This window comes from Nicotiana tomentosiformis, chromosome 2, assembly GCF_000390325.3.
Source record: "Nicotiana tomentosiformis chromosome 2, ASM39032v3, whole genome shotgun sequence".
In the NCBI taxonomy this organism is placed as follows: Eukaryota; Viridiplantae; Streptophyta; class Magnoliopsida; order Solanales; family Solanaceae; genus Nicotiana; species Nicotiana tomentosiformis.
Genome location: NC_090813.1, coordinates 120,757,322 through 120,773,322, shown reverse-complemented (window position 1 = coordinate 120,773,322; position 16,001 = coordinate 120,757,322). Strand labels below are relative to the sequence as shown.

General features: G+C 37.9%; 1 protein-coding gene across 3 annotated transcripts; it reads right to left on the bottom strand.

The window, feature by feature from the left end:
* Positions 1-1,718: 1,718 nt before the first annotated feature.
* LOC104098555 (ABC transporter I family member 11, chloroplastic) lies at positions 1,719-7,370 on the bottom strand. 3 transcript variants are annotated; one of them, XM_070196033.1, is made up of 10 exons: positions 7,197-7,370; positions 7,064-7,105; positions 6,294-6,373; positions 5,922-5,973; positions 5,674-5,807; positions 5,214-5,328; positions 5,011-5,097; positions 4,812-4,860; positions 3,545-3,629; positions 1,719-2,294 (listed from the first exon to the last, which is right to left on the bottom strand). In XM_070196033.1, exons 1-10 carry the CDS (start codon positions 7,308-7,310, stop codon positions 2,216-2,218), a joined length of 837 nt encoding a protein of 278 aa, XP_070052134.1. In that variant the 5' UTR covers positions 7,311-7,370; the 3' UTR covers positions 1,719-2,215. The 3 variants fall into 3 exon arrangements, with proteins under 3 accessions (XP_070052134.1, XP_070052136.1, XP_033512624.2); XM_070196035.1 differs by having other exon boundaries at positions 6,294-6,367; XM_033656733.2 differs by having other exon boundaries at positions 6,294-6,456; positions 7,197-7,275.
* Between the last annotated feature and the right edge of the window lie 8,631 nt (positions 7,371-16,001).

Below are 16,001 nucleotides of genomic sequence, written 5' to 3'. Positions count from 1 at the left end.
ATATATATTTTTTTTTTACTAAAAACTGAAAAAAAACAAAAAATAAATTCTAGTTTTTACAAAAAACACTGCTTTAAAAAAAAACTGAAAAATATTTTCTAAAATAATGGTTTTGTAAAAACTGGAAAAAAAAACTGAAAAATAATTTTCTAAAGCAATTAAAAACTGGAAAAGACTGAATTTTTTTTAACTAAAAACTGAAAAAAAAGAAAATATTTGTTTTTTAAGTTTTTACAAAAATATTGCTTTAGAAAATTGCTTTTCAGTTTTTGTTTTTTAGTTTTTACAAAAAAAATTGCTTTAGAAACTATTTTTCAGTTTATTTTTTAAAGCAATATTTTTCTAAAAACTGGAAAAAAATATTTTTGATTTTTTCAGTTTTTAGTAAATAAACATTCAGTTTTTTCCGGGTTTTATAAAAATATTGCTTTAGAAAATTACTTTTCAGTTTTTACAAAAACATTGTTTTAGAAAATATTTTTCAGTTTCTATTAAAGCAGTTTTTTTGTAAAAACTAAAAAAAATAATATTTTCGTTTTTTCAGTTTTTAGTTAAAAAAATTCAGTATTTTTCCAGTTTTTACAAAAAAAAAATTGCTTTAAAAAATTATTTTTCGGGTATGGGTAATGGGTCTTTTTAATTAATTAGGAGGTATTTTGAATTGGCCAACATGACGATGACACGTGGCCCTCAGTTTAAATGAAGGGTATATTTATACCCAAAGTATGACTGCAGGGGTATAGATAACCCAATAGTATAAGGAGGGGTATTCTTAGATCATTTTCGAAAGTATAGGGGTATATTTGGCCCTTTGTCGTATATAAAAACTGACTAAACCGTACCGAACCGGTTTTTTGTTTTGTTTTTAAATAAAACCGTAAGTTTTTATATAAATCTATAACCGTACCGATAATTAGGGTAGGTTTTTTATTTTATGAAAATAAACCGAAAAAATACCGAACCATATCGAATAAATTTATAATATGAAAAATATATTTATATATTACGTTTAAAAATAAAAAAGTATTAAATTTTTTCTTGGGCCTTGGAATTATGAAACAATTACGAGCCAACAAGTAATTAAACTCAAAATCATAATTCCCAAATTATGCTACTTCTATTGAAACTAAATTATTTCCAGCATATTCACTAGCAAGACACAAGGTATTATAGCAATTATGAATAGCAAATTATAATGTATTGAATATGTTTCGTTTCGTATGATTCAAATTTTCTTTTTGAATATTTAATCTTCTATAGACTTTATTCTTGAGTCTCAACTTAGTTAATATCTTTCGTATTTACTTAGTTTCTTTTATGTTGTAGTAGAATAGCTGATGAATCTATATTGTAGCTATCTTTCATGTTTTCTTAATTCATCACCTTTTAAATTGTAAAAATGTCTAGAAAATTTTACCAAGTCTTATAAAAGTACGTATGTTATTGCATTCTACTTCTACTAATGACTTTTACATGACATTTAAAAAAAATACAAAAAATTAACCAAACCGTACTGATACCGAAGAGAAACCGACATGATTGGAACAGTTTCAAAAGGTCTAATTTTGGTTATATATAATAGAATAACCGAAAAATTAATATGACATAAATTTTATAAAATAACCGGCCGAACCGAACCATTGACACCCCTACTCCCAACCTCTTTCGTTGAAACTAAGAGTTGTTGCCAATAGAGCAACCTCACTTAATAACATAGAAACACAGAAAGTTGCATATGAGCATATGATTTGAATAATCCGAAGTCTTCTTCTGTTCATCTAAAATACACATACATTATATTTAAGATCTGCATGGTTTGAATTAAAAACAGGACTTTGGTTGCATAGTGAGCTATGACAAATATATTTGGTCTACTTGGGCAGATTGGGTTATGACACGCTTCTCAGCCCTTTCTAAACCAACCCATCTTGACCCAAGCAAACTTTGGGCGGCTTGGGACTTTAACCCAACCTGCTTTGACACCTCTAATTAAAGTGAAAGATCAAAGTTTCACTCTTGTTTCAATGGTAACTCACCATGCCGTTTTTATCTTTTGAGCTTCATTTACTACTACTCAATTCTTATTGTTTTCCCAGTCTAACTAGGATCAGCCTTGACTGAAAGAGCGCGACAATAAAGAGGCCTAATAGCTGTGCTAATACCTAATCCATTGCATCAGAAACTAATGGCTGGGAACATAATAAATCCCCGAGTATTAAATGGGTAGTGGCTCTCTTTTAAGTACTCCTCCCATTTCCATCCTCCAAGATTGATCGACCAAAGATGCCAACTCCCTGTAGATCACCATCAATGCAGCTATTAGAGAAGGAACTAAATTTTCAAATAAAATAGGAACATACAGAATTTCACCGCCAGCTATGTGTAGTTAACAATTAATCAAGAACCACGATGGATTGCTAGGGGGGGAAAAGGAGTACCAGAAACAAAATGATGATTTATCGTCTTCCAATTAAATACCCTTGTGTGAATATGCTCGAGTTGAGAGTTGAATGCAATTCTACCTCACCTATGAAAAATAGTGGCCACCCCTAGTTTTTGGTATCCTTCAAGGAGAGTAGTGAAAACTATAGCAGGCCAACTAGTTACGGATTGAGGCACAATAGATTGATTGATCTTTAACTCGGAAATAGGTGATTGTGCTAAGTGTAAAAGTGTGTCCTTATATTGTCTTTCCCTTCTATTTCAAATTGATTGTATCGGTTTTCCTTTTTATCTTTGATAAGATTTCACCTCTTATTGCAAACACTTAAAAATTTGATACTCTACTCTTCCGCTTTCAACATCTGACGAATTAATCTGTTGTTTGGCTGCTTGTCATACAAACAAATTCTTATATGAACTCTAAAATATATTATCAATAAAATATGAAGTCATCGCTCATATATAAAAATGCTACAAGGAAACAAGATACGCAATTTGAAATGAAGAGACTAAAAGTTAAGTGAAAATTTCTTTATCATGACACTTGATATAATCATTATGGCACAACCAAAAGTGGCACACAGAGTGGCAAAGGTAGTAGATGCAGGATGTGTGGTAGGTGCAAATCACGAGTTCGAATGTTGATTGGCAAACAAGTCTGATATTTTAAGTGGAGAAGTGTAGAAGAAAGATTTTTGATGAAGTGAGTGGAATTTTATTTATGGCATCCAGAAGATGCAAGAAATATAAAAGAGAGTACATAAAAGACAGTCAGCTATGAACAAAAAAGAGCTAAGCAAGAGCTAAAGAGCTGACAAAAAAAAAAAAATTCATATGACAATCATTAGGAGTAGAAGAAAGATTTCGAAGCGAAACAATGGATTTCTCGGTTATCAAGGAGCAAAAAGGGACAGGGAGTTCCAGAGTTAATATGTATGGATAAATGACTTCATCCACGGCTTCACCAGAAAATGTCAACTAATTTTCTTGATATCAATGCCAACCTCGAGTGAACAATGTTAGACATCCAGCATGGTGATACATTTCCAATAAAATAACGTATGTAAACAAAAACATCAAATGGACCAAATCAAGAACTTACTTGAGGTCATGGCTGACAACAAGTAAAGTTAGCTCCTTCTTTAGATTCTTTAACAATTTCGCCACATCTGCACGAGCCTTCCAATCTGATATCCCTCATAAAATATACACTTTTTCAGACACTGGGGTTAGCTACTCAAATAGGAATATAATTTAAAGTTGGGTCCAAAATACGAAAATAAGGTATCCGTTTAATAACTTCCAAGGTCTACAGCAATCCAAACAGAAGTTATTTATAGTTAAAAGCAAGTAATTCATTAAGCAAGAACATGACGATGCTAGCAAATCACATCAAACAAAAGAGACCAGTACAATTAAGTTTTCCGATCTCTATGGAAATAGCATCACTCCATAAAACAATCCTCCTGCTCTGCACCACAAGCAAGCTTCATACCATTTTATCCAACATGCAACCCGTACTGAGGTACGATCCAATCTGGCAAGCTCTTGAACTCCACTTGCACCACCCATACCAAATAATTAATACAATAAATTTCCAGATTACCTCTGGCAATCATATTAGCAAAAGCAAATATGAGAGCTGGTATGCAGATAGTGGCAAGAGTGTTTTAAAACAACAATCTTTCTTTACATCGATGTTACCATTTGGAGAATAAGAACACATAACCCAACAAGGAATTCTAAGCTTCTACTTAAGAGAAAAAAATGCTTTTCAGTGAAGCCAAAGAAGAGCTCCTCTAAAACAGATGTAGAGATACCACCTGGTTGCCATTAGTTTTTGGAGAATTAGAGAATGCAAATGAAAATAGAACCTTAATGTTCTATGACAGAAAGATTTAACATAATTTCTACGTTCTTCATAAAGTAAAAGTAAGTAACATATACATGATTCTTTTCTTTAGATTACTAAAGCTAATTACTATTTACTAGTAAGAATTTAAAATCTTGGTGCTTTAGACAATTTATAAAAAGTTAGAACTTTTGTGAGTTCGGATTACTGAGATTACAGAATACGAAGATCCAGACTTTAACAACCATGGTGGGACGAAAGACTGTTCTTCGAAAATATCAAATGTAAAATCCTTGTGCAGGCATCTCAATTCCTACTATTTCCTTTCAAATTTAACCTAGAAATCTCAACTATTCATGTTCCGTTAAACCAGCACTTTCGTTACCCAAGCATACATACGTAGGAGAATCACCAACTAATGGATAATACCCGATCAGGGAAAAACATACAAATGGGAAGAAAAATACTAGTCCAAAGAACAAAATGAAATAGATCACAGCGGTGAGCTTCTTCATACCGAGACCAGCAAGAGGCTCATCCAATATTAATAAATTTGGTGTTTGAACCTGTGTAAAGAGAAATATTATATTAATAGACAGATGATCACCCAAGATATCAACAATATTTTGTCACACAAATGGGCATATGCATGTTCACATAAATGCACATAAACGGAATACAAGTACTTCCAGTTTTTCATAATGAGAAATCCTTACTAACTGAATAGCAAGGGCAAGCCGACGTTTGTAGCCACCGCTTAATGAGTGGGGATCCTTGTCCAAAGACATTCCTGTTAGACCAACCTAGGAGTTGTCAACCACAAAAAAGCCTGTCATAATTTGCTGAAACGCGGACGAGCTTTTCTCCTTTGGAAGACAAATTTAAAAGACAGTTTAAATCGCACTAAAGGAATATGTACCGAGGTAATGGCCTTTTGAAGTCTCGATGCAAGAAGCTCTCTTAATTGGAGGCCACCCTTTTGTCTTGGCCACCCAAATGTAACTTCATCAAGAACTGTGTCAGCAACAAAGTATCTGTAAGACAGTGAAACAAACAAAATCAAGTTGAATAAACTGCTATTGGAAACAAAAAGAACTGCTTAAACTTTATGTACCTACCTAACCATGCAATACTCACTTTACCAATATGGATGTAAATAGATAAATCTATATACTTAAGTACCCAATACCAGAATTGAAGAGTAACAAAATAGAGTTTAAATAATTGCATTGCTACCTGGAGCGGTTTTGTTGTTTTCTCAATAAAAACAGCAAATGAAAATGCATTATGTTCAATATGAACCTATTCATGAAAATCGCATTGTATCACAAAGAACATCCTGACAGAGCATGAAACACCACCAACCAAAAAATGAGTACCTCTCAGGAAACTGGAAAACAATGCCAACTCTTTCGGGTTGTAAAGGTTCAGGAGACTTCATCTTTTCACCATCATCACTATATCGCTGCACATATATGGAACCTGACGTTGGTTTGCTTAACCCTGCAAGCAGCTGCATGGAGAAGGTCAAAGATAAAAAGCAGCCTGAACAAAGTACCTTTCATTGGTTGGACAAGAGAAAGGCTAAAATGAATTTGAATAGAAAAGACAAAATCAAAAGGAAGACCTGCAATAAAGTAGTTTTTCCACTGCCACTTCGTCCAAATATCAAGCCAAAACTACAAAAAACCCATGTCAGATCCTCTCTTCCACACAGAGCCTCTTTAAAATGCATATCAGTATTTGAGATCCTAGTTGATTAGCAGCGACATTGTTCCATAGACAGCTTCATATGTTTTTACAAATCTTATTGAACAGCTAAAACATTTGAAAATTTTATGAGATGCTGGATTTCGGATCTCATGCGTGCTTCCATCCAATCAAGAAATAGACGAAATAATCCCTCATTAGCTCTAAACCAGGATCTGACAAGATGACAAAGGAAATTTATGACAGTAATGAAGGTATTGCATTTGAATTATAGCAACACAGACTGTACCTTTTCTCAGGAATTGAAAGATTGACTTGACTCAATAGGTTGATCTTGGTCCCTGGAGGTCGATAAGACACGTCCTTTATCTCCAAAAATCCATAAAAAGGAAAAGGGTCGAACATCTATTATTAGCACCTCCACAATACAACCGCAATATGTTAACTAATATCTGGACAACCAAAAAAGATCAATAAAAAAGAGAAAAATGAATTCAAGTTCAGCAGGCTTCATCCCTTGTTAATTAAGATGGCAGGAGAGTTATTTGGAATACCGTGTTTCTAATACTTATAAACCTCTAGGAGTCTACAAACAACAATTACTACTACGTCTCAATCCAAAACAAGTTCGGATTGGTTATATCAATCCTCACTAACCATATTTCTCCGTTTAAAATCATCTCAGGCTGACATTATACAAAATTAAAATAAAAGTGAAAAGTACACCACTAGGATTATAGGATACTTAAAAAGATATATCATTAAAAGAAAAAAGAAATATCATTGGGAATTCAATAAAAAGTTGCTGAATGACTTGTTGGTTTAAATCGTGTATATGCTACAGAATAAGGTCCACCCACCTAAGTAACATAACATTTTTTGCCGCCACCACAACAAAGAAAAGGAAGCCTGCTATACATCTAAATCCCAAATATGGGGAAGCAAAACAATGTTAAAGAACTCTGCAGGAATTAATTATCCTAAGATTATGAAAAGATATAGGAGCAAATAATACAAAATTTATCATTCAGGAAAAGAAATAAAAGAAGAGAGCTTTACTTCGAAACAAGAGTAATCGCAGGAAACGGAGAGTGCTTGCGCCTTTCTGAAATAGAAATGAGAAAGTTAAACTTCCCAAATGTAAAATTATATGGCAAGAATCGGAGAAAAACGAAAAAAGAAGGAACAAGACTTGCCTAAAGCGCCTGCGAGGATAAAAAATTGTGGATGATGGTCTTCCCGAAATGGAAGAGGAGCTGGAAATCAGTAGAGACGACGACGGCGAGGGAAGTGGAAAGCTTCCCATCTTTCTTCTGATTTCTGGAGCTATGGAACCAAATATAATCTAGTGAGAAGTGCTCAAATAGCCGCTATTTAAAATATAATCGAAATTTTAGCCATTATTTGAAGTACTCAAGTATAATGTTTGAAGAGTTTGTAAAAAACAATTTATTTTAAAAATTATTTTTTTTACAAGTGCTTTTTTTTAAAAGTATTTCTGAAAAAATAATAATTTATATTTCGCTAATTCATTTAAGAAGTACTTTTTATAATATTTGGTAAGCAAATTGTGTTTGGTTAATCTTTCTAAAAAATATTTTTTAGTGTCAAATTACCAAAAAAGATAGTACCAAAGTCTTATATTTATTTTAAAGAGAAAAATAAATTCAAATATTTATTGTAAGAGACTTTTATTATTTTTTTATTTTATTTATAATTAAAATATAAAACAGAAAGTAAACATATATATTAAAGATTTAGATCAATATAACATATATAGTTATAACAAAAAAAATATATTATCTAGTATAATTACTTATTGTTTACATGATGATTTGAATAATCAAAATATAGCATTCAGTATGAATTAGAAGTCTATTTCAAAAGTTACTATATATTGATAATCCACCATGAAATAATAAGCAAAATCACTCACACATGATAACATTTCTCAACAATTTCTTCTCTAATTCTATCGTACAACGCCTTCATAATAGTAGAAGACTTGCCTTGCATTTTTAAAGGAATAACATAAGAAATTAAAAATGATTGTTTGTAGGAAGATAATTGATAATCAAAAGAAGGATGTAGATAATTTGCTTTAGTGTAAAAAAAGAAAAAGATAATTCGAAAGCCACAAGACATTACACAAAGAAAAAATCAAAAACAAGAAAAGTCAAAAAAAAATTTTGAAAAATTACAATATGATTCATGCATCTGATTTTAAAAGAATGGTAGAAGCAAGAAACAAAAAAGAAAAGAAAATGCTTAAATCAGTAAGGGATAATTTGGAAAATAATACTAAGATGAGGTATTCGCTTCGCTCTCGGCACACGTTTATCTAACTTGCGCCTGCCATGGGTAAGAGAGCTCGGGTACCCTCTTGGAAAGCAAAAATGGCAGAGGAGTCTATAGCTACTCAACGAGGACGTATAGGAAAACAACAGAGTGTTATGGAAAGTATGAGACGATAGAAGACCTAATTTGACTCAAAGTGTGAATCGGACTGCAATTACACTGAAGCAGTCGGATGCAGAAAAGCTAAAGGAATGGATGGAGGTGATTCAACATTCAAAGGAGAATCGCAAGCAGTCCTGGGCAGATGAGGTGGAACAAACTGAGCAATTGGAGTCGATTGGGATAGCGAGCCGAGAAGCAGAGCAAAACAATCAAGGGAAAGCAGTATAGAAAATGTTGGGTTCTAATTGGAGTATTGTCAACCTAATACTCATGGTAAGAACCCCATTGGGGAAATCGACTATGATGATATTAGCTCTGAGATAGAATTTTGGAAAAATGTCGTAGTATATTATGTTCTAGGAGCTCATACACCGTTTGTTGTTTTAAATGGGTTTATTCAGAGATTGTGGGCAAAATATGGGATAAACAAAATAGTAATGCTTAAGAATGGTATAATTTTAGTTCGATTCGACAGTGCTGAAGGGAAGAATGAGGTAATTCAAGGTGGGATATATCATTTTGATAACAAGCCGCTTATTGTTAAAGCTTGATCGTCGGACATGGAGTTCACTAGAGAAGAATTATTCATGGTTCCAATTTGGATCAAGCTGAATTATTCATGGTTCCAATTTGGATCAAGCTACCCGGGCTTAATTTTAAGTATTGGAGTCCAAAGGATCTAAGAAAGCTTGGTAATCTGGTAGGCAAACCTCTAATGGTGGATAAGAACACCGAGAAGAAGGTTGGTCTAAATTTTGCCAGGTTATTGGTGGAAGTGGAAGTCGATACCACTGTAACGACCCGGCCGGTCGTTTTGAGTATTATAATCTCATTTCCCCATTTACTACTTAATTTATATTTTACATTTGTTATGTGACTTGCCGAGGGTAATTGGTTCGGGTCCGGTGAGGTTTTTGAATGATTTGGAACACCTAGTTCCAAGGTTTCGAAATTCAGTTGAAAAGGTTGACCAGATGTTGACGTATGTGTAGTGACCCGGAAGGTTTTCCTAAGAAAATTAAGTTTTTGTGGCATCGAGGTAGATCAATTAGTAAAAAGGCTGCGGCTCGGACTTTTTGGGTTGAACAATGCACCGAGAAGTAAAGAAAAATTTTTAACAGAAAAACGTATTTCTGCGGTCCATTATGCGACCGCATAATCACTCTGCGAGCTACATAATGGCCGCAGAAGTGAGGCAGAAGAGGGCCAGTTTGGATAAATCTGCGGTCGACTATGCGACCGCATAACTGTTATGCGGTCACTATGCGACCGCAGAACAGGTATGCGGACCGCATAGTAACCGCATACACAGACAGATGTTTGCCAGTTTTGGATACCAATTATGCGACCGATATGTGGTCCGCATAACCATTATGCGGTCGCATATGCGACCGCATAACCTGTTTCGGAGCTTTATTTTTCTGATTTTATAAACCCGACCCTACTCGTATAAAACACTAGTGGGGGTCATTTTGAAGGGTTTCATCTGATATTTTAGAGAGAGGTGAGAGAATTTTAGAGAAAGAAAGTGAAGACTTAGTCATTTATCCATCAATTTCTTGTTCAAGGTTTGAAGATTTCACAAGGATCTTGCCAAGGCTTCAAAGAGGTGAGAATTTCATTCCTCAATTCTTCAATTTCGAGTTTGGATTAAAGATGGGTGATTAATAGTATGATTCTTGGGTGTAAGAGTATTATGTATACATACCAATAAGGTTGTGGAAAGATTGTTAGGTTCAAATGGGTAAAGATTGGGTTGAAAATGGTAGAAATCCTCATAGACTTTAATTGAAGATTTGAGGCTCAAGTTGATGTCGGATTTTGATAAAATTTGAATAGTTGGACTCGTAGTTGGATGGGCGTTCATATTTTGTAACTATTGTCGGGTTCCGAGATGTGGGGCCCACGAGCGATTTTGAGTTAATTTCAGAATTTTCATTAAAATGTTGATTTTGTTAATTAGATGAGTCTATTATTGTTGTATTTATGATATGTAATTGCTTTTGGCTAGATTTGGGCCATTCGGAGCCGGATATTCATGGGAAAGGCATTGTGACCGATTGATTGAGCTTGGTTCGAGGTAAGTGGCTTGCCTAACTTTGCGTGGGGGAAATCCCATTAAAATTTGGGACTATTGTGCTATGTGAGCGCCGTGTACGTGAGGTGACGAGTACGTACACGGGCTAGTTATGGTAAAACCCAATTTTCTTGTTGAGCAGCAACATGTTTTCCTGTTATTTTGAGTTATGCCATTTTAATGAACACTAATCTATTTTAATTCTTAATTGAGTTATTCCAATATGTGCAGCTATCATGTTTAGTCTAATACAACATGTCTACGTGTCTTAATCATTTATGTGAATTATGTGCAGCATGCTTAGTGAATTTTCTGCTTCTTCCCTGACTGGTACTTAGTCTAAATTGTAAGAATTTCGTGATGTAGTTGTATTTCTATTATTTGCGCTGCATATTTACTTTGGGACTACGGAAAGATATTTCGGGAGATCCCCCTGCACATTTACTTTGGGAGTACAGAACGGTATTCCGGGAGATTTCCGTGCACATTTACTTTGGGACTACAAAACGGTATTCCGGGAGATTCTCCTGCACATTTACTTTGGGACTACAGAACGGTATTCCGGGAGATTCCCCTGCACATTTACTTTGGGACTACGGAATGGTATTCCGGGAGATCCCCCTGAACATTTACTTTGGGACTACGGAACGGTATTCCGGGAGATCCCCCTGCTCATTTACGTTTGGGACTATGAGACGGTATCTCGAGAGATCCCCTGTTGTGTTTCTGTGTACTGAGTTGTTACCTTCTATGATTTCATTGTTGTTAAATTTCAGCCTTTATTTTATTACGGTATTACACTCTATATTATTTTATTATATATTTACCAGTTGGGCCCTGACCTGACCGCGTCACTACTCGACCGAGGTTAGGCTTGGCACTTACTGGGTACCGATTGTGGTGTACTCATGCTACTCTCTGCACATGTTTTTCGTGTACAGATCTAGGTTCACCTTATCAACCGCACTATCAGTGAGCCGGGACAGCTTTGGAGACTTCAAGGTATATTTGCCGCGTCCGCAGACCTCGGAGTCCCCTTCTACTCTTTCACATGTCCATTATCTTCTGTATTTTTCCTTGTTAGAAATCTGATGTATAGAGACACTAGACTTTTCCTTCTGTAGGTTGTGATTCACGATGTTCCGGGTTTTGGGAGTTGCTGTGTATTTTTGAATGGTTAAGTGTTAAAATTATGTTTTCATTTCATTATTCCGCAAATGTTAGTCTTACCTAGTCATAGAGACTAGGTGCCATCACGATATTATACAAAGGGGAAATTTGGGTCGTGACAAGTTGGTATCAGAGCTCTAGGTTCATTGGTATCGTGAGTCACAAGACGGTTTATTAGAATCTCGCGGATCGGTATGGAGACGTCTGTACTTATCTTCGGGAGGCTATGAAACTGTTAGGAAAATTTCACTACTTTGATTCCTTGTCATGCTAAAATTTTTGACTTCAGAGATTCTAAATTTCTGTATTCTATTCTCTCACAGATGGTGAGGACACGTACAAGCGAATCTGATGAACAGGCACTCGCACCCCCTGCTAGAGCCGCAAGAGGCTGGGGACGGGGTAGAGGCTGAGGACGTCCACGTGGTGCAGCCAGAGCACCCGCACAAGCTGCTACAGAGGAGCCCCCAGTAGCTCAAGCTTGAGGGCAGATACCTGAGATACCTGTTCCTGCACCAGCCTTCCAGGAGACTCTAGCCCAGTTTCTGAGCATGTTCAGCACCTTAGCTCAGGTTGGATTGATTCCACTTGCTCCTACCACATCTCAGGCCGGGGGAGGAGCACAGACTCCCGTCGCCGGTACTCCAGAGCAGCGGGCTCAGGTCGACCAGGTTACAGAGATTGTACCAATGCAGCCGGTAGCTCAAGCTCAGCCCGAGGTTAGGGCAGCAACTTCTGAGGCGGAACAGCTCAAACTTGAGAGGTACAAGAAGTACCACCCACCTACCTTCAACGGATTGGCTACAAATGATGCTAAGGGTTTTCTAGAGGAGTGCCATCGTATTCTCCGTACTATAGGCATAGCGCAGACGAACGGGGTTTCTTTTACCATATTCCAGATTAGAGGAGCAGCCTATCAGTGGTGGCGTGCTTATGAGTTGAGTAGTCCGACTGAGGCAGCTTCACTTACATGGACTCAGTTCTCGGACATATTTTTGAGAGAGTATGTCCCTTAGAGCCTCAGGGACTCATGCGCGCAGAGTTTGAGCAGCTGTGCCAGGGGGCTATGACTGTGTCAGAGTATGAAATTCGCTTCAATGATTTGGCCTGACATGCACCGGCCTTAGTTTCCACAGTTAGAGAGAGGGTTCGGCGGTTTATTGAGGGTCTTTATCCCAGCATCCGGAGTAGTATGGACATAGAATTGGAGATGGATATTTCTTATCAGCAAGCTGTGGGTATTGCCAGGATATTCGAGGGCATGTTTGCCCAGGATAGAGAGGACAGGGAGGCCAAGAGGTCTCGAGAGGCTGGTTATTATTCGGGAGCTCGTGCCCCAGCAGCTTGCCATGGTGGGGGTTATGTGAGCCGCCCCGTTCATTCAGCTCTTCCAGCCTCCAGCGGTGTTCCAGCTCCTTCTAGACCACAAGAGCCTTATCACCGCCAGTATCTAGTGTGCCTCATGCATGGGGTGTTCCTAGCAGCCAGTCCAGCAGACCTGGCCCGAGCCAGTCACAGCAGCCACGCCCTCCCAGAGCTTATTTTGAGTGTGGCGACACTCGCCACATGGTGAGGGATTGCCCCAGGATTAAGAAGGGTGCACCTCCACAGACTTTTCAACCACAACGTGCTCCACCGGGTCCTCAGTCTATAATTACAGCACCAGCTGCCACCCCATCTGCTCAACCAGCTCGAGGTGGAGGTCGAGGAGGTAGAGGTCGCCCTAGAGGGGGAGGCCAGGCCAGATATTATGCACTTTCTACTCGTACAGAGGCAGTTGCTTCTGATTCTGTCATTACAGGTATTGTTCCGGTCTGGCATAGAGATGCGTCGGTATTATTTGACCCAAGCTCTACATATTCTTATCTGTCCTCTTATTTTTTCCCTGTATTTGGGCGTATTTCGGGATTCTTTGAGTTTCCCTATTTATATATCTACTCCTTTGGGAGATTTTCTTGTTGTGGACCGCGTGTATCGGTCGTGTTTGATTGCTCTTAGTGGTTTTGATACCAGAGCCGATTTATTATTACTCAGCATGTTAGACTTTGATATTATTTTGAGCATGGACTGGTTGTCGCCCCATTATGCTATTCTTGATTGTCACACTAAAACCGTGATGCTGGCTATGCCAGGTTCACCGCGATTAGAGTGGCGAGGTACCTTAGAGTATACTCCCAGTAGAGTTATTTCTTTTCTTAAATCTCAACGAATGGTTGAGAAGGGGTGTGACGTGTATCTAGTTTATGTGAGAGATGTCAGTATTGATAACCCTATAGTTGAGTCAGTTCCAGTAGTGAGGGACTTTCCAGATGTGTTTCCAGCTGATCTTCCGGGCATGCCGCCTGACAGAGATATTAATTTTAGCATTGATTTGTTGCCGGGCACTCAGCCCATCTCTATTCCTCCATATCGTATGGCTCCTCCTGAATTGAAGAAGTTGAAAGAGCAGTTACAAGAATTACTTGATAAAGGCTTCATTCGGCCCAGTGTGTCACCTTAGGGTGCTCCTGTCTTATTTGTGAAGAAGAAGGATGGTTCTATGCGTATGTGTATTGATTACCGCTAGTTGAACAAAGTCACAGTGAAGAACAAGTATCCATTGCCTCGTATTGATGACTTATTTGATCAGTTACAGAGTGCCAGAGTATTTTCCAAGATTGACTTACGTTCAGGTTATCATCAGTTGAAGATTCGGGAGCCGGATATCCCGAAGACTGCTTTCAGGACCAGATATGGTCACTATGAGTTTCTTGTTATGTCTTTTGGGTTGACCAATGCCCCAACAACTTTTATGCACTTGATGCACATTGTGTTCCGACCTTATCTTGACTCGTTCGCCATTGTGTTTATTGACGAAATTCTGGTATACTCCCGGAGTCGGGAGGATCATGAGCAGCACCTGAGGACTGCACTTCAAACCTTGAGAGAAAAGAAGTTATATGCAAAATTTTCAAAGTGTGAGTTTTGGCTAGACTCAGTGGCATTCTTGGGTCATATAGTATCGAGTGAGGGGATCCAGGTGGATCTGAAGAAGATTGAAGCAGTGCAGAGTTGGCCTAGGCCGTTCTCAGCTACAGAGATCCGGAGTTTTCTTGGTTTGGTAGGGTATTACCGTTGCTTTGTAGAGGGATTCTCATCTATTCCAGCACATATGACCAGGCTGACCCAGAAGGGTGCTCCGTTCAGGTGGACAGAGGAATGTGAGGAGAGCTTTCAGAAGCTCAAGACAGCTTTGACTACATCCCCAGTATTGGTATTACCTACAGGTTCGGGGTCTTATACTGTATATTGTGATACATCGTGGATTGGTCTCGGCGCGGTGTTGATGTAGGATGGTAGGATGATTGCCTACATGTCCAGACAGCTAGAGGTGCATGAAAAGAACTATCCTGTCCACGACCTTGAGTTAGTAGCTATTGTTCATGCCTTGAAGATATGGCGGCATTATTTGTATGGTGTTCCTTGTGAGATTTACACCGATCATCGGAGTTTGCAACATCTGTTTAAGTAGAAAGATCTTAACTTATGTCAGCGGAGGTGGTTGGAGCTACTTAAGGATTATGATATCACTATTTTGTACCACCTTGGGAAGGCCAATGTGGTGGCTGATGCTTTGAGTCACCGGGCAGAGAGTTTGGGAAGTTTAGCATATCTACCAGCAGCAGAGAGGCCATTGGCGTTGGATGTTCAAGCCTTAGCAAGCCAGTTTGTGAGATTGGATATTTCTGAGTTGAGTCGAGTATTAGCTTGTGTGATCTCTCGGTCTTCTCTTTATGATTGTATCAGGGGGCGTTAGTATGATGACCCTCATCTACTTGTCCTTAAGGACACGGTCCAGCACGGTGATGCTAAGGAGGTCACTATTGGAGATGATGGTGTATTGAGGATGCAAGGCAGGCTATGTGTGCCTAATGTAGATGGTTTGCGTGAGTTGATTCTCCAGGAGGCTCACAGTTCGCGGTATTCTATTCATCCGGGGTGCCGCAAAGATGTATCAGGACTTGAAACAACATTACTGGTGGAGGAGAATGAAGAAGAACATAGTAGAGTATGTGGCGCGATGTCTGAATTGCCAGTAGGTAAAATATGAGCATCAGCGACCAGGTGGATTGCTTCAGAAGCTAGAGATTCCGGAGTGGAAATGGGAGTGGATCACCATGGATTTCGTTGTTGGACTCCCACGGACTCAGCGAAAGTTTGATGCAGTTTGGGTGATTGTGGATAGGCTGACCAAGTCGGCTCATTTCATTCTTGTGATTACTACCTATTCTTCCGAGCAGCTAGCTCTTG